This window comes from Oryctolagus cuniculus, chromosome 16 (assembly GCF_964237555.1).
Source record: "Oryctolagus cuniculus chromosome 16, mOryCun1.1, whole genome shotgun sequence".
Lineage (NCBI taxonomy): Eukaryota > Metazoa > Chordata > Mammalia > Lagomorpha > Leporidae > Oryctolagus > Oryctolagus cuniculus.
In genome coordinates this window covers 43,376,373-43,400,563 of record NC_091447.1, presented here as the reverse complement: position 1 = coordinate 43,400,563, position 24,191 = coordinate 43,376,373, and the positions used below count along the sequence as shown (strand labels likewise).

Below are 24,191 nucleotides of genomic sequence, written 5' to 3'. Positions count from 1 at the left end.
GAGAAGTCTTGCATAAACTGGGCTAATTTCTTTGCCGTGGCCCTGTTGTGAGCCAGCCAATTGAAGCCAGAGTGCTGTAGGTGGAAAAGTCAATGAGAGAGACCCGAAAAAGGAATGACAAATCACCATAAGCCGTTTTGTCAAGACACGTTGACGTGAAGGACAAGTGGAACTACAGAGAGTCGTGGGTTAGAAGGGGTTTTCAAGAAAGGAGAAACTTGAATATGTGTATTGTGACCAGGGTAAGAGCCGTTAAAGTAACAATGACGAGGGCAGGTTAGTGGGGCAGTGCAGGTCCTAGAGCTGGCCAGACTGTGTGAGGAACAGCCTGAGCAAGAGAGGAAGAAGCCCGGTGTCAGCGAACTGACGGGGAGAAAGCAAAGACAGCAAAAGGCGGGTTTGGGGTGCGCTGACGAGGACTCCGAGAGCGCTGCCGGGGGACTCCGTTTTCTGTGAGGTGCTGAGATTGAGGGTGTGGAGGGAGATGATGTGTGGAGCCAAGGGAGCAGATCTGATGAGGTCTCATTAAGGTTTGTTTGGTCGTAAGCACAATAGAATTAAGACTGAGAGAACTAAAAGAAAAAGGTATCATCAGTAGAATAAACTGTTAATGGTGTGACTCAAGAGTGGTGATTTAAATGTCCAGTTTTCCATTTATTTTCTCTAGGATTAAGTGTTAAATCCAATGTAATCTTGCTTTTCCACAAGCAGTATTAAATAACATTAATAATGATAATCCTTACTCCAATTTGTGAGTTTTTCCTCTGTGCCAGACACCATGCAGATATTTCATATATATTGTATAGATCTGTAAAACAACTCTGGGAAGTACAGACTGTTACCTCGTTTCACATGTGGTGAAACAGGCTAAGAATAAATAAGTTCCTTAAGATCCTACAGTTTGTGGCAGATCGAGAATTTTCCAACTCAAAATCCTGCTCTTAACCATTTAATTGATCTTGAGCTCTATTCCTGCTGCTTTACAGAGTGATTTTTTTCTTATTGTCTTGACAAGTGTATCTAGAGTAGGTCTTTTTTTTTTTTAAAGATTTTGTTTATTTTATTTGAGAGATAGAGTTAGAGACAGTGAGAGGTAGAGACAGAGAGAGGTCTTCCTTCCATTGGTTCACTCTCCAAATGGCCGCAATGGCCAGAGATGTGCCGATCCGGAGCCAGGAGCTTCTTCCTGGTCTCCCACATGGGTGCAGGGGCCCAAGGACTTGGGCCATCTTCTACTGCTTTCCCAGGCCATAGCAGAGAGCTGGACTGGAAGTGGAGCAGCCAGGACTAGAAACAGTGCCCATATGGGATGCCAAGGGGCGCTGGTGCCGCAGGCGGAGGATTAACCTGCACCTTGGTGCCGGCCCCCTTAGAGTAGGTCTTAACACTGATTTTGATATTTATCTAAATGAAATATAAAAAAAAAAACTTTTCTTCAAATATTTGTGCTATATCCCATGCCACTCCAAAATATCTTGAATTATTTATGGTTAATTTCTGTACCATTGCCCCCTTTCATTTAAAGATATAGTGTAGGATATTGAGAATTGAATATGACCTTTTTACTCCACTCATTTCTAAATGTTTAATGTTAAGTAAAAATATTGTTTCAGACTTTAAAATAGAATAAAGCAAGACATAGACATGTAAGAATATATAAAACACAAGTATGTATATACATATATTCATCTATATATGAAAAATGAGTACCTGGGTAAGTAATTAGGATCACTTGATTTTTTACACTTTATTGGTACTTTTTAAATTACACACATAACAGAAAATTCAGCATAAAGAAAAAGTCCTTAGAATGTGCAGATAACTTGTGTTTGCTCTTCTCTTGTCAACTGATGATGCGAATAGGTTTTTGAATCTAAAAATTCAAGAAGGTGAAGCTCACAACATTTTCTGCCCTGCGTACGATTGCTTCCAGCTGGTGCCTGTGGACATCATAGAGAGTGTGGTTTCTAAGGAGATGGATAAACGGTACCTACAGTTTGATATTAAGGTGTGCTGCCAATCATCTGTCTGGTTTCCATAATTTCAAATGTACAATATTTAGTTATTTTTATTTATTTTTGAAAACAAAATCATGGACTCCAGCTTTCATTTCTCAGAAAAACTACCAAAAAGAATGCTGGCATTAAAGTTCTCAGCTGAAGTATTATTTTAAAAGAAAATGAAAAATGAAAGGATAAAATAGTTAAGAATTAAATTTTTGCTCAGAACTATGTACTGCTTGGCCTACTACACTTTTATAACTGACTGACTGAGGTAATATTAAAAGTAGTACCTGCTTTAAGTTTTCCAAAGACATTAAATGTTTAGAAAAAAAGATTCTGAACTTAGAAATTTATGATTTTTGCATTCTAATAGTTTCGTATAATGAATCAGAATGTTTTATTTAATCTTTTCTATATATTCATTCAGAAGTTACTCAAAAATATATGGAAGTCATTATCTCTTTTGTGTGATTTAAAAGTTACATTTTAGCTACCTTGAGCAGATTTTTCCTAGTATATACCCTAATCTAAGGACTTTTTTAAAAATGCCCTGCTTCTTTTTCGTAGAAAGCATCATAATAGAAGTGGGTGTTATAGCGTAAGGGGTTGAGCAACTGCTTGCAATACCTACACCCCATGGCTGAATGCCTAGCATTGAGTCCTGTCTCTACTTTGCCGTCCAGCTTCCTGCCAATGCACCTGGGAGGCTGCAGATAGTGGCCCAAGTACATGGGGTCGCTGCCCCACACATGGGATCCCAGATGGAGATCCCGGCTACTGGTTTCAGCAAAGCCCAGGGTGTTGCAGGCATTTGGGGAATAAACCAGCAGATAAGAGATCTTTGTCTCTCCCTCTGTCTGTCACTTTGCCTTTCAAATAAAATACTTTTTAAAATCTTAAACCAAAAAAAAAAAGAGAAAAATTTGTAATATTAATTTTTATGGATTATTAAAGTTCCCTTTGGAAGCTTAATGTTATAATACAGCTGCTAATTACATTACATATATGATCTACTTGTATTTCAACACAAAAGTGGCATATTAGAAAATATTTTTAAATTAGGTGTTTTTAGGTAATTGCATTTTTACTTTATCATCATTTACCTCTTTTAGATTAAAGAAAATTCTGTCAGGGCAAGAGTTTGACCTAGTGGTTAAGATGTCTGTGTCCCACATCCAAGTGCTTGTGTTTAATGCTCGCCTCTGGTTCCTGGCTCCAGCTTCTTGCTAATGCAGACCCCAAGAGGCAATGGTGATGGCTCAAGTACTTGGGTTCTGGCCACCCATGTGGAAGACCTGAGTTGAGTTCCTAGCTTCAGCCTCAGTTTAGACATTTGGGGAGTAAATGGGAATAGATGGGAGAGTACTTGCTCACCGCCCCAACCCGCTCCCCTCTCTCTCTCTTTCTGCCTCTCAGATAATTCATTAAATACTAAAATAAATAGAAAACATATTGTTACTACTTAAGTGTTTTCTATACTCTGCATTACTCTTACAAATATTTCTTGAAACTGACAACTCCTTATATTTTATTTCACTTTTTTTTTTTGCTTTGAAGTAACAGTCTACTCTATTTAGAATTTAAATTTTTTATGTGTTTTGTTATTGCTGTTTAAACAGGCCTTTGTTGAAAATAATCCTGCCATTAAATGGTGTCCTACCCCAGGCTGTGAAAGAGCAGTCAGACTCACGAAGCAGGGGTCAAGTACATCGGGATCTGATACACTGAGCTTTCCACTGCTGAGAGCTCCTGCTGTGGACTGTGGAAAAGGACACCTCTTCTGCTGGTTGGTATAAGACAAGTTGGAATCAGTCTCATTGCCTTTCTTACAGTTTTCAAAGAGAACTTATACCTTAATTCAAGCTTTTAAATTGTAGTATACTTGCTATAATTCCTGTTCATCTTAAAAATGTGTAATAAGTAGTAATAGTTGATATTTTTATGGTGTGCTTGATAAGTGCCAAGTACCTTGTCAGGCATTAAATACTGAATTCTGTCAACAGTGCTGTCTATGAGCTGAGTGCTGTTAGTTTGCCTAATGTACAGATAAGGAGATTCAGGCACAGAGAAGTTCTCCAGGGTTATGCAGCTGGGCAACGGTGGAAATGGGGTTGGAGTCTAGACCTATTTGATTCCAGAGCCCATGTGCTTGAACTGTAATACCAACTGCTGATCAGAGATCCGAAAATATTTAACTTCTCTTGGTAAAATAGAAGCCTCTAGCAGTGTTTTTTGTTTTTTTTTTTTTTTTTTTTTTGACAGGCAGAGTGGACAGTGAGAGAGAGACAGAGAGATAAAGGTCTTCCTTTGCCGTTGGTTCACCCTCCAATGGCCGCCGCTGCAGCCGGCGCACCACGCTGATCCGATGGCAGGAGCCAGGAGCCAGGTGCTTTTCCTGGTCTCCCATGGGGTGCAGGGCCCAAGCACCTGGGCCATCCTCCACTGCACTCCCTGGCCATAGCAGAGAGCTGGCCTGGAAGAGGGGCAACTGGGACAGAATCCGGCGCCCCGACCGGGACTAGAACCCGGTGTGCCGGCGCCGCAAGGTGGAGGATTAGCCTATTGAGCCACGGCGCCGGCCTCTAGCAGTGATTTTTAAACAGGGATTCCAGAATTGCATGGAGACTTTCTCTGAGTTTTTATCCTGAGCCCCCGCAGGTAAGATTTTGATTTAGAAGGTTTTTGAGGAGGGCATGGAAGTGCTCCCAAGTGATTCTAATGCACAGTCCTACTAAGGAACCAGTGCCTGCAGGCTTTTTGTGCCTTGTGTTTTATAAATACTTAGTATTTGTAAAACGATAGTGGAGAAAATATTATTACCTCGGTCCTTTGTCTCACATGGAAGAATTTCCAAGCGGACAAGGCAAAGAGGAAAGTGAGATTTAAAGACTTAAAAGCAAGATTTATTAGCGCCAGAGACCTCCAGCCAGAGTGGCATGGAGGGGGACTGCAAGAGAAGCAAAACCCGAAGGACCCCAGGGCACTGGGGTTTTCAAGTGCAATTTTGGGGATGAATCTGTCAATCAATAAGGTGGGGGCAACTCCAACAAAAGACCTGATTTACAATTCTTTATCCTGTCTGTCTTGCTCACCATAAAACAGAAACCCATCACAAGAGTGGGATACCTAATTTGTTTTCACAATAAACTGTCATCACCACTCCTTTGCTATTCTTAGGGTAAATTGAGGGTGGACATTTTGTTCTTACTAAAGATAACTTTTGGGGGGAAAGCAAGCATTCTACACCCCTGATTCCACTGGGACCACCCTGACTGCCTATTAACCCATCTGACTCCTCACTTTATGAACTGATGATAGGCAAATCAGTAACGGAAAAGGTATGTAACTGTATACTGGTTAGACAGTTAGGTGCTCAGCCATTGGCATTCTACTTGATTCAGAGTAATTTAGTGTTTTGTTGTTGTTCATTAAATACTCAGAAAAAAAGAAGTCATATTTATTCTGCTTTTTTGTTCATTTCCAGAATTACCGCATATGTCTAGATATACTTTGGCTGGGGATAAAACTCTAGTTTTTACTTTTATACTTTCTGAAACCAAAATCTGATCTTAGTATTGCTAGGTAGTCAGTCTGTTCCTTACTCTTATCATTATTAACTAAAAATGTTTATTGATCTGTCAACTTATGTATAGGACCAAATTCTAGGTCACAGATTAGCAAGCTACAATCTGTACATATTTCTGGAAATAGTTTTATCAAAACGCAGTCACAACCTTTCATGCTGATTGAATTATATATTGTTTGTGTCTGCTTGGGGATGTGACGGCATAATGGAGTAGTTCCAACAGAGGTCTTGTGACCCACAAAACTCAAAATATTTAGTGTTCTGACGCTCTACAGAAAATTTTTTGCTGACCCCTGGTACTTGGATTTACTAATTAATGAAAGCGAAGCTATGCTTACTGCTTTTGTGGCTAAATCAGACTGAGCAAATAAAAACGCAACAGAATGCTCAACAATAGGTTATATCCACCTGAAACCATTTTGCTTATCAATATTCTCAAAATTAATAAGCTGTGTGACTTCTTGCCATGTATTCAGAGAATTCTGAATACTGGCTCAAATAGACGAGGCGGCTTTGTATTTAGTGAGAAAAATGCATAAATGAGTGAGGGCTTTAAGGGAGAAAAAAGTCCAGAAATTAAGTTGGGGTCCATACCAAGCAGAGAGCAGGCCAGGAGCCACATGCAGCGAGCGTTTGGTTATAGCAGTCACAAGCAAATTAGCACGAGCAGTGAAGCAAAGGCGGAGAGAAAAGTGGGCTCCAGCCGGCCATGCACCCCAAAGGTGTGAGGCAGCAAGGGCAACAGAGGTCAATAATGGTGAAAGAAGGGCTGGGCCCACTGCAGTCCAGGCCTTTTATTCACTTCCAAAGGGGCGTGGTCACATAGCCTGATTGGTAAGTGGGCATACAGGTGGAGTCAGGTAGGGGCATGAGATCACAAAAGGGCATGGTGAAGGCGCCGTCTTCCAGCCCACAAACCTAATCAATTTATCCTGTCTGCCTGCCTGTTTCACACCTACTTTAAAGTGATTTTTCAAAACATGAAAAAGATATACTCCTCATTTTTAAAGTTTTAGGTTCTTAGTCAGCGGGTGGTTCCTGACTCCACTACCCAACATGCGAGAGGTAAGGCTTAAGCTACAGAAATAAAAAGAGAGTTAATGAATGCAGTTGAACTTAGCAAAAGAGGGGAATTTAGATGCGAAAACCTACTTTACAGTAGAGTAAGAACATTTCTGAGTCAGTGTGATGTTTCTTCAGAAAATTAAACTCTAGTGCCTGACCGCATGGCACCCACCCACTGTATGCAATCCGTGCATCTAGAATGGTAGTCCTTGGGTAAATGGAGAAAAAAGATTGCTCAAATCATATCACTTTCCGAGTTCTCTGGTTGGAATGAGGATCCTGATTGAGAGAGTCAGTTTAAAAAATAGAAGAGGTTCCAAAGAAGGAAACTATAAATGAGCAAAATGAAAGTTAAAAGGAAGAGAGAACATTTGCTGAGATCAGAGAAAATAAAGTTCAGACACAAGAAGAAACACCTGTGATTTCTTATGCTCTGTGGATTCTGTAATCTAGCTTGTATTAGTTTTCACTGTAGTTTAGCTTTTACTTTCTTTTATTTTCCCCATTGTTGTAAATGCTGTGCGTAGTAAGTTTGCCTAGACTGAAGATACAGAAACTAATGGAAAAACCTAGCAGTAGAGATCATATTCTAAAAATATACAAGTATAAAGACTATGCAGCCGGTGCCACAGCTCACTAGGCTAATCCTCCATCTTGCGGTGCCAGCACACCGAGTTCTAGTCCCGGTCGGGGCGCCGGATTCTGTCCCGGTTGCCCCTCTTCCAGGCCAGCTCTGTGCTGTGGCCCGGGAGTGCAGTGGGCCCTTGGGCCCTGCACCCCATGGGAGACCAGGATAAGTACCTGGCTCCTGCCATCGGATCAGCGCGGTGCGCCGGCTGCAGCGCACCAGCCGTGGCAGCCATTGGAGGGTGAACCAACGGCAAAAGGAAGACCTTTCTCTCTGTCTCTCTCTCTCACTGTCCACTCTGCCTGTCAAAAAAAAAAAAAATGCTTTAAACTCTAAAATTCTAGATCAATATTTGAAGAAAGGCATCAGCTGGCTCTTTTCCGACACCCTAAAATATTAAGCTGGTTATACTCAACATCCATTGGAGAGCATAAGCCAAGATCACAGACCCTAGTTGGAATTTTACCCTAGTTCAAGGGATCTGTGTGTGGCTACTTGAGCTAAGATCAATTTTGGTAATGATTTACTTTCTCCTTTTTCTAAGGTAGTAGAGAACTTAGTAAGTAGAGTCATCATTTGCTGAACGTAGCACCCCAGGGGGGAGAGAAGAAGGTGACCTAAGTGTTAGTAAAATGGCGCAGTCTTCCCTGTGGTGCGATCTACACCCTGGACACCATCCTAGGTTCTAGCCCCCGCCTCCATGGCTAGAAGCCAGGTGACCCCATGGCACAACCCACCGGTGTCAGCTCCACCCCCATCCTAATGGGATTCACTGCTCCTGTTTACCTGCCTGTCCCCCGGAAAAGTTTTGAAAGGACCTGTTCCTGAACACGTGGCTCTCTTTCTCCCCATCCCCTGATCTCTCTTTCTCTCTCTCTCTCTCTCACTCCCTCTCAATCTCTCTCTTACGCTCTCCTTCTCTCTTTTTCCTTCTTCACCGCTTTCCTCTGGTCTGTTGGGTTTCCCCAGTAAACCCTTCCCCTTGCTCTGGTGTTTGGTGTGTTTCACGGCAGCCTTACATTAAGTAAGTTTTAATAAAGAGCAACTTCAGATTTAAGTTCATCAACTTAATCTTGTTGCCCTGTAGTTGGTATTTCTCAGGCTTTATGATTATGATAATCTTATATGCTTGGCTTCTCTTATACAGTATGAGAGCTTTGACTGTAATGAGAAATTCCAAGTAGAAGTGGTCACGTGTTTTCTGCTGCTCTTATCTTTTATTTCAGCGAGGCTCATGAAAAGGAAGCTTTGGAAGAGAGATCTTCACAAAATAAAAGCATGTGGTTCTGATTTTGTTTCTCCTTCCCCCAAAAAGCTCAGAAATAATTATCTGAAGGTGATTACAAAAACCACCATAAATGGCACTAGCAGTTTCTTTGTTTTATGAACCACACGTGACAGAGTCAGTGAGCATCCCTAAGAGATGTCTGCTGAGATATAATTGAATGTAGTTCTTGTTGGCAGCGGGAACTTGTAGTTATCTCCCTTTCCACCACAGGACAGCTCTTGCTGTTGTGTTTGTTCACCAATAAATTCTTTGCCCTTTGTAACTGAACCTGGGGTGCTTCCGCCACCTAGCCTCGATAGTTGGATTTGTCTATCTGGGCAGAATTCTCTCTAGATGATACTAAAAACCTGGATGGACTCTGCCTTGAGCCAGTCACCTTTCCCCTGTTTTTCTTTGTGCTACTTGATAACTTCTCTGCCCTCTGAACTCTTCTCTTTGACAACACTGTAGAGATTTACTCTCATAACACTTCTAGTTACCAAAATCCTGATCTGTGAAGAGAAGAGCTCAAATGTAACCTCGGGCTTGGTCATTTCCCTACTTTATTCACAGTGCCCCTGTTTTTTGTTTTTTTGTTTTGTTTTGTTTTTTGACATGCAGAGTTAGACAGTGTGAGAGAGAGAGAGACAGAGAGAAAGGTCTTCCTTTGCTGTTGGTTCACCCCCGAAGTGGTTGCTACGGCTGGCGTTTTGCGGCCGGCGCACTGCGCCGATCCAAAGCCAGGAGCCAGGTGCTTCTCCTGGCTTTGGTTAATGATAAGTACCCTGGTTAATGATAAGTACCCTGTCTCACGGCAACAAAACAGAAGGCTTTTTATCTGATGCAGTCAACATAAAATACGCTACTTCCAGAGCCAAACCATTGAGCTTCAAATTTTAGCTCATCCACTCGATACCTTATGACCCTCAGCAGACTACTGAACCTCTCTGTACATTAAAAGGAGAAAGTACAGAACAAATTTCAGAGTTGTAGGAGGATTAATGAGTCAGTGCATGTATGGTGTTTAGAACATTGCCTGTGGTGTCAAAAATGTTAGCTAAAGGGGAGAATCATAAAAATGAGGATTTCTATTTAATTAGCTAGGTATTGTTAATAAAGTTCCCAAATGGCATTGAACTAAAATTGCTAACTTCTTGACAGCAGTTTCTTCCATCAAGTAATGAAACCTTTCTCTCATCAAGTAACGAAGCCTGAAACTGTAGTTGATTTTTCCTTTTCCAGAACTGCCTGGAGCCTACTGTGTATTTTCCTGCTGACAGCTGTGCATACTGACACATTGTCAAGGAAGGAGCTGTTCCCGGTTCTGTTGATGTTAGGCTCACCATCCAGTCATCTTTGGACAGGGTTGAGGGTTTGAGATTAGATAACTATTTATTTTTTCTTTGTCATCTTTTACAAAGGTAGTTTTTTTGTCTCTTGTCTTCTGTTAACTCACTTTAACGTTTAGCTGTCTGTGTGCCAAGATTCCCCTCCCAGTATACTTTACTACCATTTTGAAATAAAATTTTGGAGTCAGTGCTGTGGTGCAGCGGGTTAAAGCCGGGGCCTGCAGCACTGGCATCCCATATGGGCACTGGTTCGAGTCCAGGCTGTTCCATTTCTAATCCAGCTCTCTGCTGTGGCCTGGGAAAGTAGTAGAAGATGGCCCAAGTCCTTGGGCCCCTGCACCCGCATGAGAGACCCGGAAGAAGCTCCTGGCTCCTGGCTTCGATCAGCTCAGCTCTGGCTGTTGCAGTCATTTGGGGAGTGAACCGGCAGATGGAAGACCTCTCTCTGGCTGTACCTCTCTCTGTAACTCTGTCTTTCAAATAAATAAAATAAAATCTTTAAAAAAAAAAAAAAAAAAAAAGGAAAGTTTCAACAAAAGGTACCAGATCCTTTAAATACTTGTCATCATTCAGTGATTAGAGCTTCTTTAGGAATTTAGTTTTCCAGTGCCCACAGAACATTCCAATTTGTCCATTACTTTTCTCAGAATAACTCTTCCCTCCATTGATAATCCAGCTCATCAGTCACCTATTAATGTCTGGTAGAATTGATCATTACCAAGAATATTTTTCCAGATGCCTTAGTTTTCAAGGTTGTTAAATAGTATTAAATGGCAACCTCTAGCTGTCTAATTCACAGCCCTTCGTGTAGCTTCTTTATTTATAACCTTCTCTTTTTATGCCCACTCTTAATATTGCATGGAAACAGAAACTGGGCCATATAGCACCTCGTCGTGATCCTGCTGATTGGGCTGGCCCCTGCAGAAGCAGTGAGTCTCTGTCTTCCTGTGAGGCTTTGGAAAAGAAAACCTGTGGTATCTACTGCAAGCCAGCCCCACAGAATCAAGCCCCCTCATAAGCAACTGTGGCCTTTTAAACAGTGATCTTTTTTTCAATCTGTATTTGAAAATATTAGGCTTTTCACCTCCATGATTAATTTTAGTTCTTTTTTTCAGTGACAGCAGAACCTGTATGCTGGTATTGAGTCAGCAAGGAAAAGATTTCTGAATGTGCTGTTTGATGTCCAGGGGGACATTTCACCTTATAGAAATAATTTATTTCATCAACTTCATTTTTTAGATACTGCAGATGTACAAAGGCATTGTGCCCCTCAAGACCCCCCCACACACTTGATTGACCTGGAATTAAGAGAGTTCTCTTTTGAGTCCTGAGAAGTGTAGACTCTGCGTTCCATGTGTATTCTCAAGCACGGTGTGGAAACACTGTTCCTAGACCTGCAGCATGGTTCCTGCTGTAGTGTGTACTAAATTAAAATTAGCACTGATTAGTTTCTGGAAAGCAGTGTGGATTTTAGTATGCACTGAAATGTATATAATATGCCCTCTTCCATTTTTAATCAACTCAGTGTTTTCTGGATGCCTAAGTTACCCCTGTGTCGTTAGGAGCTATGTAAAACCACAGATGGGGGAAGAGTTCTCAAATATCAGGTTAGGTGATAAGTCAGGAATGTTAGGAAACTACATGATGCTTTCAGACAAGATCGGGCGTGTTCACGATGCTGTTTGTTGTGGCTCTTCCCAGCTAGCATATCTAAGCCTACAGTGGTATGGAACATTACTTGCATTTATAGTGCAACTGTCACCCCTCTCTGTGTTCACGAGTTCTCCCCGAGACTGTATAACCATTGCGGGATAATTCCCAACTCTCCCTCCCCCAGCTGCTAATAACCACCATTCTGTTTTCTGTCCCTATGAATTAGCCTCTTGTAGATATTTAACATAAGACAATACTTGCCTTTTTGCTTCTGACTTACTTCATGTAACAAAACCAAGTTTCATCCATGTCATAGCAGGCATCAAAATATTCTTTTTTATGGCTAAATAATACTCCATTGTATGTATATACCACAGTCGATTTATGGATTTATCTATTGGCAGACAGACACTTAAGTTGTTTCTACTTTTTGACTTTTGTGAATAATACTGCTATCAATATTGCTGAACAAGTCTAAACCCTTGCTCTCAGTTCCTTAAAGTATATACTTAAATGTAGAATTATAATGTATAATTTTATTTTTAACTTTATAAGGAACCACCAGACTGTTTTCGGTAACAACTACATCAGCAGTTACTTTTGTATGCTTTTATTTTGCATCAATATACAAAGGTTCCAGTTTTAGCAAATAACAACTTAATTGTTTCCCAGCTTTTTTGGTAATAGCCATCTTAATGAGGGGTGAAGTAGAATTGGTACATTGTTAATAGAGTAAAATGGTACCTCTTAGTTTATGACTACTTAAGTCTGTTGATGTATATTTTTAACAAATTTAACCTTTTTCAATCGATCTTCATTTAAAATGATGATGATGATGGTGGTGGTGGTGGTAGTGATAGTGATACCACTTCCAGATTGTGTTTTTTCTCTCCTCAAAATAATATTTTGTAATAAACTAACTATAATAATTCTATTTGTACTAACCAGTAGGAACAGAGCATCATATCTAATTAAAGTGAGCAATCCTGAAGGATTTTATTTTCTTTTTAGTGTTTAACTTCCTGTATGCCTATAGAAAGAAAATAAAATTGAGTTATAAATGATAATCTGGTATTTCTAATTATTTAAGTCAAAATTCACTAAATTTTAATGAAAGTACATTGGCTTGCCCTCGCTGTTACCTGGGGATTGTAGTAAAACCTAACTACAAGAATGTGACTTAACACAGTGTTTCTCAAACTTTTCAATGAAGATGGGTTATGTGTTAATGTTGATAGAATGGAGAGTCTAAAGCAGAGGTCTCATGTGGCCTGTTTTTCTGCATGTCTGACAAACTCCCAGGAATGGCAATGGTGCTAGCCAGGGGAGCACACATTGAGTAACAAGAATTTAAAATAACAGAATAAAACTTAATTGATAAAAATATTTTATCAGGTCCTAGTCCCGGTTAGGGTGCCAGTTCTGTCCCGGTTGCTCCTCTTCCAGTCCAGCTCTCTGCTGTGGCCCAGGAAGACAGTGGAGGATGGCCCAAGTGCTTGGGCCCTGTACCTGCATGGGAGACCAGGAGGAAGCACCTGGCTCCTTGCTTCGGATCAGCACAGCGGTGGCCGTTGCAGCCATTTGGGGGGTGAACCAACGAAAGGAAGGGCTTTCTGTCTCTCTCTCTCTCTCACTGTCTAACTCTGCCTGTCAAAAAAAAATTTTTTTACAGCTCTTAATGCACACAAAACTAAGATACAAATATCAGGTGATCTCTTTGGAAATTTTGAAAACATAAATGAATGCATTGATTGCAGACAACCTGGTATGATGGTGTCAAGATTTGGAATCGTATTTTCAATTCCTCTATTGAAATGCTTCATTTCTCATTAGTCATTGTGCCTTAGTTTTTTCAATTTTAAAGTTGGAAGTTACTTCCCACCTATTTTTTTTTTCACTGTGGTGTGAACGAAGAATATCTTTAAATTGCCTTTTTTATGTTTTCTTCTTTAGGGAGTGCCTTGGTGAAGCACATGAGCCTTGTGACTGCCAGACATGGAAAAATTGGCTACAAAAAATCACTGAAATGAAACCAGAAGAACGTAAGAGGAATTTTAGGAAGCTCTGTTTCATGTTTCCTAATAGCATTCGAAAGACGGTGTCATATTTCTTATTCTCTTCATCTGAGTGGCCACGTTTATTAACACTGGTGCACCTAAGTCTAATACCCTGCTGGAGTTCACGGGGATCATGGCGGTTTTGCAAGGAGGAGTCCTAGACTCTGTGTTTCTGCAGACTTACTTTCCAGCCTAGGAGAAAAGGGCCAGTGGGGGTCATGTTTAACTGTCCCCCCAAGCCTTCCTCTTTCACCCCAGGGTGAGCTGAACAGCCCCTTGGTACTTCATGGGGAGCAGTAGATGATGTGTAGTGGGAGGATGCTTCTCATGTGCCTGAGCACGGCCCGTGAAGGCTAAGACAAGTGAACTTCTTGCCGTTCTGTAGACTTAAAGATCATATCTATACGTCACTAAGAATTCTGTACATTTATTACCTCTGTTCATCCTCACAGAAATGTTGAAGTTGTTGTTAGTAATCTTATTTTATAGAGGAAGCTAATGCTTAGGTTAGGTTGAGTGACAGAGAGCATGTGCCTGTGAACGGAATGGGTTTCAATTTCTGAGAGGATTCCTTCTGATCATTCCCGATAGCAGTTCCCATATTTAACAAATAAATATATCTGCCATAATTTCCCATTTCCTAAAATGTACTATGACAACTATTTTCTTACAAATTAATATAATTGAAAATTAAGTTAGTTCAGGTCTTTTTGATTTTCCTTGTAAACTTCTCTTTTCTTTTTTTAGATAATGGAGTTAGTTTGAGGATTGCAAATCAGGATCAAGAATTCACTCGGTGGGGCCAGTTGTGATGGTGCAGTGGGTTAATCCACCGGTATCGGAGCACTGGTTCAGGTGTCGGCTACTCCGCTTCTGATCCAGCTTCCTGCTAATGTGCCTGGGAAGGCAGCAGAAGATGGCCCATGTACTTGGGCCCCTGCCACCCATGTGGCAGACCAGGATCGTGTTCCTGATCCAGACCTGGCTATTGTGCAATTCAGAGAGTGAACCAGCAGTTGGAGGATATCTCTTTCTCTGTCTCTCCCTGTCTCTCACTCTGCCTTTCAAATAAATAAATCTTACCCCAAAAAAAGTTCACTCAGCGAGTCTACACTTAGCAACAAAGCATATGAAAAAGAAGATGCCAACCTTGAGGGAATGCAGAGGCTAATGGAAAGCAGTGAGATGATTACAGTATCATCTGACAACTGAGGTAGCTGATAGTGCAGAAACAAAAACAACTGACCCAGGTTCTGGGGAAAACAGATGCCACAGAATCTTCCAGAAGGCAGGGGGCCGTGTGTTGAGTGTTAGTATATCTGTGAAGGCAGACATGTGGTCGGTATTCCTGTTAGCGACGGAGAGGCATGGGGAGAGACTGGCTGGCAGCTGTGAGACCCTACAGACGTGTGGTATAAAGGGATTTGCCATTGCCGGAGGGTTCGCCCTCTGCGTTTTAGATTCATGAGGTTCATTTTGTCCTCTGAGACTCTTGTGTCAACTAGAATGGCAGATTATTAAATGATAATGAGAGAAGAGAAAGCTCCTATACCTTACCAGGAGAAGAGAGAGGTGGGTGTTCTCAGTATGTCCTATCATGAGGCCTGACTAAACATTTATGGCACGTTCGTGCATCCACCAGCAGCAAGTGTTCCATGAGTACTTGCTGTGTGCCAGGGCACCTTTCCGAGTCCCAAGTGCCTGTGTAGATTGTGCTGGCGCCCTGATTCATTGTGTCTTTCCGCTGAATGCCAGGTGGTGTTTCCCAGTGCTCCTGGTACCCACCCATGTTCCCTGCTCTCGTGTGTGTGTGCGTGTGTGTGTGTTCCAGATACATGAACACAATTACTCACTAGTACCTTTAGCTATTGCACGTGCACGTGTGTTGTGTGTTCCAAATACGTGAACACACAAAACTATTGGGTTGTTGCTCTCTTTTCCTACTTATAGCAGCTAAAAAAAATCTGTATTTCTATTAGGAGTGACTTACACTGCCCTTCCACGTATGTTTCTGTGTATATTTCTTCAGAACTTAAGGTGAAGATCCAGGGGAGAAGTTAGCTAAAGATGAAACCACAATATGTGTGTTGCCACATTGGGGTGTTCCTGCCAAATTGTTTGACTTTATTATTTTAGCAGAATAAGCCATGGATTACATTATTTAAATGGCGAAGTGGCAGAATCAGATTGTTATCAAGATAACTGATGAAAGGCACACTGAAGGAGAGAGAAAACGGAGGCACAGGGGCTAGCGCCATGGCACGGCGGGTTAACGCCCTGGCCTGAAATGCCAGCATCCCATATGGGCACTGGTTCAAGACCTGGCTGTTCTACTTCCGATCCAGCTCTCTGCTATGGCCTGGGAAAGCAGTAGAAGATGGCCCAAGTCCTTGGGCCCCTGCACCCACGAGGGAGACCTGGAAGAAGCTCCTGGCTCCTGGCTTTGGATCAGTGCACCTCCGGCCATTGCGGCCAATTAGGGAGTGAACCAGTGGATGGAAGACCTCTCTGTGTCTCTACCTCTCTCTGTAACTCTGTCTTTCAAATAAATAAAATAAAGCTTAAAAAAGAATATTGAGACCCTAGGTAAGGACTGTTTTCCGAGGCAGTGTCAGAACTTCCAGTTGGGAGGATAGGAGGCTTTCAACAGTACAGGGACAATGCAGATAGAGAGCAGATGGGGTGTGTACAAGAGAGTTGGGAGGATGATATTATTAAGTAGTGAATCTTGTATACTTCCTAGTTGCCTAAAAGATTTAATGCGCCACAAGAAGTAATTAGTTCAGCACGTTAGGTAATTCTTGAGTAGAGGATGCCCAAAAGGGTTTTATTTGAGAACAAAGCAAATATTTTGAAATTGGTGGGCTGGTGCTGTGGCACAGTGGGTTAATACCCAGGCCTAAAGTGCCGGCTTCCCATTTGGGCGCCGGTTCTAGTCCCGGCTGCTCCTCTTCCAATCCAGTTCTCTGCTATGGCCTGGGAAAGCAGTAGAAGATGGCCCAAGTCCTTGGGCTCCTGCCGTGTGGGAGACCTGGAAGAAGCTCCTGGCTCCTGGCTTCAGATCGGCGCAGCTCCATCCACTGTGGCCATCTGGGGAGTGAACCAGCGGATAGAAGACCTCTCTCTCTCTCTCTCTCTGCCTCTCCTCTCTCTGTGTAACTCTGACTTTCAAATAAATAAAAAAAGATTTAGGAAAAAAAAAAGAAATTGGTACTAACTTACAATTATCATTTACCATCTTAAACTTGGACCCACCATTCCATAACCACAGACAAGCTTCCCCTAGGGAAGGAAGGGAGGAATGACCTCACTGGTGAGAACGCGTCACTGGTGGGACTATGAAAGAATGTCCACGCACGTGACAGTGATCCTGATGATAAGAAGAAAGAAATAGAAGTGTTGGGGGGAATGGTGTACATGGAGAGTACACGGTTTCCTCTGTTGGCCAGAGATGAGGGAGACTTAAAAAAAAACCTGAAGATCACCCTTGAAGAGCACGATGGGATTTCTGAGTTAGAACAATGGAGGGTTGTTAGGATAGGCAAGAGACTGAGGGTGCCTAAGTGTTCTGCCAGATGAAGAGCGAAAGCCACGAATGCAAAGAGAGGCCCAGCTGTGAAGAGTTTTCTCAGTGTGCTGATGGCGTTGTCCAAGCTACAGGACGGTGACCAGTGGAGTGCCGTTCATGACCACTAAGTTGATGACATATGATGAAATGCTGTTTATAGTTTACATTTCACTTTGGAGCATAGGCATTTTTCCTTATATTTCATTCAGGAAATCACAGAAGCATTTTTAACCTAACTATAGATTTATGAGTTTCCTCCCCCTCGTAGTGTTCCAAAGTCTTTGAATCTTGAGACTCAAAAAAAAAAAAAAAAAAAAAAAAAAAAAGTTATGAAGTGTAGTTCATGAGAAAAAGTATTGGGGCCAGCACTGTGGCATAGCGCGCAAAGCTGCCACCTGCAGTGCTGGCGTCCTATGTGGGTGCTGGTTTGGGTCCCGGCTGCTCCACTTCTGATCCGGCTCTCTGCTATGACCTTGGAAAGCAGTAGAGGACGGCCCAAGTCCTTGGGTTCCTGCACCTACATGGGAGTCCTGGGGGAGGCTCCTGGCTTCAGATCTGCCCAGCTGCGGCCATCGCAGCCATTTGCGGAGGTATTTGCAGGTATTTGGGGAGTGCCTCTGTCTCTCTGTGGCCCTGCCTTTCAAATAAATAAATAAAATCTTTAAAAAAAAGTATTAAGAAAGCATGCTGAAATCAATTCAAAGAATCAATTACATATAAAGATTCAATGTTTTCTAAGCACTGAAATTGCCTCTGTTGTGTGTCTAATCAGTGCAAGAAGCAGGAATGATTTTATTTTCTGGGAAGTGGTTATTTTATAAAATATTCAAACTAGTTTTTCCATACTATATACTCAATAAATGTTTTTTTCAATGGAATTCAGATTCTCTGTTTCAAAATTTAATCTTTAAAAAGCAGCTGTTTTCACGTGCATCAATGTTGATTTAACTAATAGATCTTAGATTGTTATACTCTGGTAATTTATTAAATGAGGCTAATATTTCTTTCAAGGAGACCTATTTTTTAATACATTTTATTTATTTATTTATTTGTTTGAGAAGTAGAATTATAGACAGTGAGTGGGAGAGACAGAGAGAGAGGTCTTCCATCCACTGGTTCACTCCCCAAATGGCCACAACGGCCAGAACTGAGCCAATCTGAAGCCAGGAACCAGGAGCTTCTCCCAGGTCTCCCTCGTGGGTGCAGGGGCCCAAGGGCTTGGGCCATCTTCTACTGCTTTCCCAGGCCATAGCAGAGAACTGGATTGGAAGAAGAGCAGCCAGTACTAGAACTGACGCCCACGTGGGATGCCAGTGCCACAGGCAGAGGATTAACCTGTGCCACAGCGCCAGCGCCAACACAATAGATTCTTAAGAAGACCAAGATAAAATAGATATGTGACTGAGTGGACAGTTTGAAAGTCAGTAGGGATAAAGAAAGCCCACCAGGTAGGTTGAAGGGAGATAGTAAGGTACTGAAAGTGTTGTAAACAGTGTGTTTAGGTATGTGGGAAAGGCATGTGCAGAGAAGTGGAAATGGAGGCATTTTTTCCAGCACAAGTTTTTAGCATAGTCCTAGTTGGTTATTTCCTGAACATGACATTCCATGCAGTTAGCAGCTAGCATTCTCTCCTAGGGCGGGAGAAAAACACTGTTATGTTGTAGGTCACACAGCTGCTTTGTTTTTTGGCTCTGTGCTTTATTTATTATGACAATGAACAATAAGAGCCGTAAGAATATGTTAGGGCCTCTGAGCTAAAAATAATGTTGGTGCTGCAGAAAGGAGAGTAACTATTGCTCCCTTTGGTTTGTGCTTCTCCCGTTTACTTGGACACAAGGTCATGGAGGAATCTCCTTCATACCAGATTTCATGAACAGGGCTTTGGAGTAGGGCTCCTTATCTTGTAGTTATGCTATTAATAATGAAGCTGTTTAATGACTTTGCCACAGATCCCAGTTGGAAAATAAATATTGATTAAAATGGAGAGATGCCCTACAAAGAAAAGGCGGGGTTGTTTTTCCCACTGAAGTTGTACTCTAAGTCGTTTGTGTTTGTCTTTGTGCTTCATACCCAAAGTGGTTGGAGTTAGTGAAGCTTATGAGGATGCTGCCAATTGTCTCTGGCTGTTAACCAACTCCAAGCCCTGTGCTAACTGTAAGTCTCCAATACAGAAGAACGAAGGCTGCAATCACATGCAGTGTGCCAAGGTAAGAGGTTAAAGAGGGTTTTTTGCAGGCTTTGTAGTCGGAATCTCAGTTTAGTTGGATAGTCAGTCCAAAGCAGAAATAGTAAAAGCATAAACATCTTGTCGGGTTTCAGATAGTGTTTAGGAGATTGCATTCTACATTTCTTGCTGAATAACGTAACGATTGGTGTATATTACTAAATTGTACACTCACAGTGAATGTTAAAAGTCAAGGTAAGGATTCTGTTTGGGGCCAGAGATCTGAAATGCCTGAATCCTTCCCTGCTGGTTGTTCCCTCCTGTGAGAGTCCTGAGAGTTGTAGGGGTACTCCCAAGAATTCATGGAAAGTGGAATTAAAAGATGTTTATTTTGGTGCAAAACATTTTTGGAAATCTATGCAAATCATAAAGTGCTGCCGTATATAGATCTCTTGTAAAAAGAGTTGTAATCACACAGCTTAGACTCAAGGAAGACCCAAACCAGGCCCCAGGCAATCTCTTTAAGTCCAAGTTGATGTAGTATATATATATATATGGGTGTCTATATAAGTATGTACAACAGTGGCCTGACTTTAAGCCTGCTAATAAAACCATCAATTAAATAAATAACCATTATATTGAAAATGAAAGTGCCAGAAAAGATCCGTTTAGCTGAAAATAATTAATATAAATAATATATAATATAACATAACCAAAGTATACCCTCTTGACTTAGAAATTATCATATGTTTAAAACAAATATTTTGGATAAGGTTTTATCATAGATGCCAACATTTATGAACATTCTTGTTTTGAAACTATGACATTCTAATTTTTCCTTTCATTAAAAGTATCATCTGTGTTTTAAAAAGGCAACTTAAAATTATGCCAAAGATAGTGTTATATTTTCTATTTAGGAAATCAAAGAAAGGCAGATAGTTATGAAGATTCCCATAAAATGGATCAGTACCCTTTAAATGTTTCTCACTTTTGAACCCTGAAGTTTAATGAACATTATTATTATGACTTGGAAAAGAACACCAGTTACCAGATGGCTTTCACAAGTCTGTATTACTATAAAGATAACAAAAGCCAATTAGTGAAACAGTGGCAGTCTCTTAGAGGCAGAAGGGAAGACCTCTAGTGCAGTGTTTCTGAACAGAACACTCCAAAGTGTCATCACTTCAGTGTAGGACTGGTCCTAAAGTGTTTCATCTGTGTGTTCTTTCCAACATCACTATTTTTTTTTTTTTTTTTTTGAATCTGGTGTAGACTACCTAGGTGTTTAGAAAACTGTAGCTAAACCTTAAGTCAGCAGTTATAGACTGAGGCAGAATTCTACACTACCCTTCCTTTGTAGCCCCTAACAGTAGTACTTGATACATATATCTGTACTATATGGATGAATGTTTTCATGAATTAATCAGACTAATGATATAAAATAATATAGTTTAAATACATTCTGCTTAATCTTCTGTTACACTTACTCACACCAGGATAGTGTTTCTAGCTCCTGGCTTCAGGTTGACCCAGCTCTAGCTGTTGCTGCCAGTTGGGGAGTGAACCAGCAGATGGAAGATTGATGTATCTGTCTGTCTCTCTCTCTCTCTCTCTACCTTCCAAACAAATAAATAAGTCATTTCCCTATAAAAAGGGAAATTAGGGGAAGCAAAGCAAAGTAAAATAATGAGGAATAATTTTGTCGAACTCTTGCAGATAAATTTGAACTTGGGTTTGAAATGGATTGATTTTCTTAAGAAAATGTAAATTCATTAAAGCTGACTGTGGAAGAGATGTAATATCCAGATAAACTCATTTCATAGATAAAAGAAAAATAGTTCTTGAAAGCTGTCCCCAGCTGCACCCTCTTTACAGTGATGGGCCTTGACAGTTTCACAATAGAATTTGTTCAACCTTTAATGAATAGATAATCCCAATGCTATGTAAATGATTCCTGGGAGATTTTTTTTTTTATTTTAAACATTTAAATCATTTTTATAAAGTGCTCAGAATCCTTCTTTCTTTTTTTTCAAGATTTATCATTCATCTGTTTGAAAGGCAGTTACAGAGAAAAGGAGAGAGAGAGAGAGAGAGAGATATCTTCCATCTGCTGGTTCACTCCCCAAAAGGCTGAAACTGTCCGGGCTGGGGCCAGGTGGAAGCTAGGAGCCAAGAGCTTCACCTGGGTTTCCCACGGGGGTGGCAGCAGCCCAAGCAGTTGGGCCATCATCTGCTGCTTTGCCAAGCTCATTAGCAGTGAGCTGGATTGGAAGCAGAGCAGCCAGGACTTGAACCAGCGCCCATACAGGATGCTGGTATCAGAGGTGCTGTGCCATGCCAGGCCCATTGATCCTTCTTGACAAAATTATAAAAATAAAACAGTAAACTAATCTTACTTATAAATAACAATGCAGAAGTCCTAAATAAGGTATTAGAAAGAAAAAAATCGTACAGATATTAGCAGTCCTACTCCACCAGAACATATGAAAAGGGCAGTTGACCAAGGGGGATGTCCTCCAGGAGTACAGAATGATTCAGTATTGGGAAAGCTGTTGCAGCATCTCATCTTATTGGTACATCCAAGGAGAAAACCCCATGTATTTTCTGCAGATGCTGAAAAGGCGTTTGACAAAAAATTCACAGCCAATTTTTAGAAAACTTTCAAAGAAAAAGGTATAGGTTGGAGGGTTGGTGTTTTGGTGCAGTGGGTTAAGCTGCCATTTGGGACTCCCACATCCCATATTCTAGTGCCTGGGATTGAGTCCCTCCTCTACTTCTGATCCAGTTTCCTGCTCATAGGCCCTATGGGAGGCAGCAGATGACGGCTCAAGTGTTTGGGTTCCTGCCACCCATGTGGGAAACCCACATGGAGTTCCTGGCCCACCCCTGAATGTTGTGGGATTTTGGGTGTATACCAGTGGATGAGAGCTCTTTCTGTCTCTTAAATAAATTTTAAAAGTAAAAAATGTAAACTTTAAACAACTCATAGATTTTTCATAATAGCATTCTGCATGTACTTTTTAAAGTTCCTTCAGATAAATACATTTAAAAATTTTGTATCTTAATTTTGTATCAAAATAAGCTGCTTTTACTTAATCCTTATAAAGCAATAATTTTAAACTACCCCCCACACCTTTCCAAAATGCAAGAAACATGAGAAGATTCGTTCCTGGTCACACAGGCAGTATTGCTGAATCTTTACAAACTGAGGGGGAAGCAGGAAATAATTTTTATACTAACATAGGGAGATGTTTGTGTACATGTTTTCTCTTGAAGTGCAAGTATGACTTTTGCTGGATTTGCCTAGAAGAATGGAAAAAGCATAGTTCTTCCACTGGAGGGTATTACAGATGTACTCGCTACGAAGTCATTCAGCACGTGGAAGAGCAGTCCAAGGAAATGACTGTGGAGGTAAAGAGACCTGATGGAGCCAGGACCCCTGTGTGAGCCCCTCAGAGCCAGCGGAAGTACTTGTATTCCTTCTTCTCCTGTCTTCGGCTTAATGAGGCATTAAATTGGATACTTGTACAGTAGCATTTAATTTAAACAAAAGAACTCTATAAGCTTTTTTCTTTTTTTGTTTTGGTAAAGATATGAAAAGTCTTAGAGTATCTCAACCTGCCTCTGTAAAGACTCAGAAGCAATTTTAACACAATATCAACAATATTCTATTACATTATGACATGCTCTAGGTATCTTAGTCTTCTCAGCTGCCCTAACAAAATACCATAGACCGGCTGGCTTACACAACAAACATTTATTTCTCAGAGCTTTTTTTTTTTTTTTTTTTTTTTTTTTTTTTTTTTTTTTTTTGACAGGCAGAGTGGACAGTGAGAGAGAGAGAGAGACAGAGAGAAAGGTCTTCCTTTTTGCCGTTGGTTCACCCTCCAATGGCCGCCGCGGCCGGCGCGCTGCGGCCGGCGCACCACGCTGATCCGATGGCAGGAGCCAGGAGCCAGGTGCTTCTCCTGGTCTCCCATGGGGTGCAGGGCCCAAGCACCTGGGCCATCCTCCACTGCACTCCCTGGCCACAGCAGAGGGCTGGCCTGGAAGAGGGGCAACCGGGACAGAATCCGGAGCCCCGACCGGGACTAGAACCCGGTGTGCCGGCGCCGCTAGGCGGAGGATTAGCCTAGTGAGCCGCGGCACCGGCTATTTCTCAGAGCTTTGAAGGCTGGGAAGTTCAGTATCAAGGTTGTAACCGACTGGGTTCTTGGTGAGGATGCTCCTTGCCTGCAGATGGCTGTCTCCTCACTGTGTCCTCACGTGGGCTGGGAAGGGAGGGAGCTCTCCTGTCCCTTCCTCTCCTTAGGAGGGTGCTGGCTGTGTTAGAACAGGACCCCACCCTAACAACCATATTTAACCTTTATCACCTCTTCACTGTCCCTGTGGGGGTGGGGCTTCAACATATTAATTTTCAGGGGACACAAATCAACCCATAGCCATGAGCCAATATGATAAAACACTGACAATCTCATAAACATTGAGAGACCTTTTGCCTTTTGGGCCTTGGGATTGTGGATCCAGTGGTTTGTCACAGAGAATACAAATGTGAGACTTTGTTCAGGGCACCCTTAAGATCCACTGGTTATTCCTTCTTGTCAATGAAATAATCAACAAATCTGTATGCATTCCTAACTATTGTTAATGCCCCTAATACAATTGTAGGAGCTGCTGGTTCTTATAAAAAGTCATTTGTGGACTTTTGTTTCCTAGGCTGAGAAAAAACACAAACGGTTTCAGGAGCTTGACAGATTTATGCACTATTACACGAGATTTAAAAACCATGAGCATAGTTATCAGGTATGTCCCAAATCATTTCTGATGAGCTACACTGCACTGTTGTATATA

At 41.5% G+C, this 24,191-nt stretch overlaps 1 protein-coding gene across 4 annotated transcripts in view; it reads left to right on the top strand.

The window, feature by feature from the left end:
* ANKIB1 (ankyrin repeat and IBR domain containing 1) overlaps positions 1-24,191 on the top strand; it is a 142,538-nt gene that overhangs the window by 102,643 nt on the left and 15,704 nt on the right. For all 4 annotated transcript variants that reach the window (XM_070059821.1, XM_008261744.4, XM_008261743.4 and 1 more), the window contains 6 exons: positions 1,864-2,008; positions 3,623-3,789; positions 13,505-13,593; positions 19,253-19,383; positions 22,617-22,751; positions 24,057-24,143. In XM_070059821.1, coding sequence (XP_069915922.1) covers positions 1,864-2,008; positions 3,623-3,789; positions 13,505-13,593; positions 19,253-19,383; positions 22,617-22,751; positions 24,057-24,143 — 754 coding nt within the window. The remainder of the gene's footprint in view (positions 1-1,863; positions 2,009-3,622; positions 3,790-13,504; positions 13,594-19,252; positions 19,384-22,616; positions 22,752-24,056; positions 24,144-24,191) is intronic.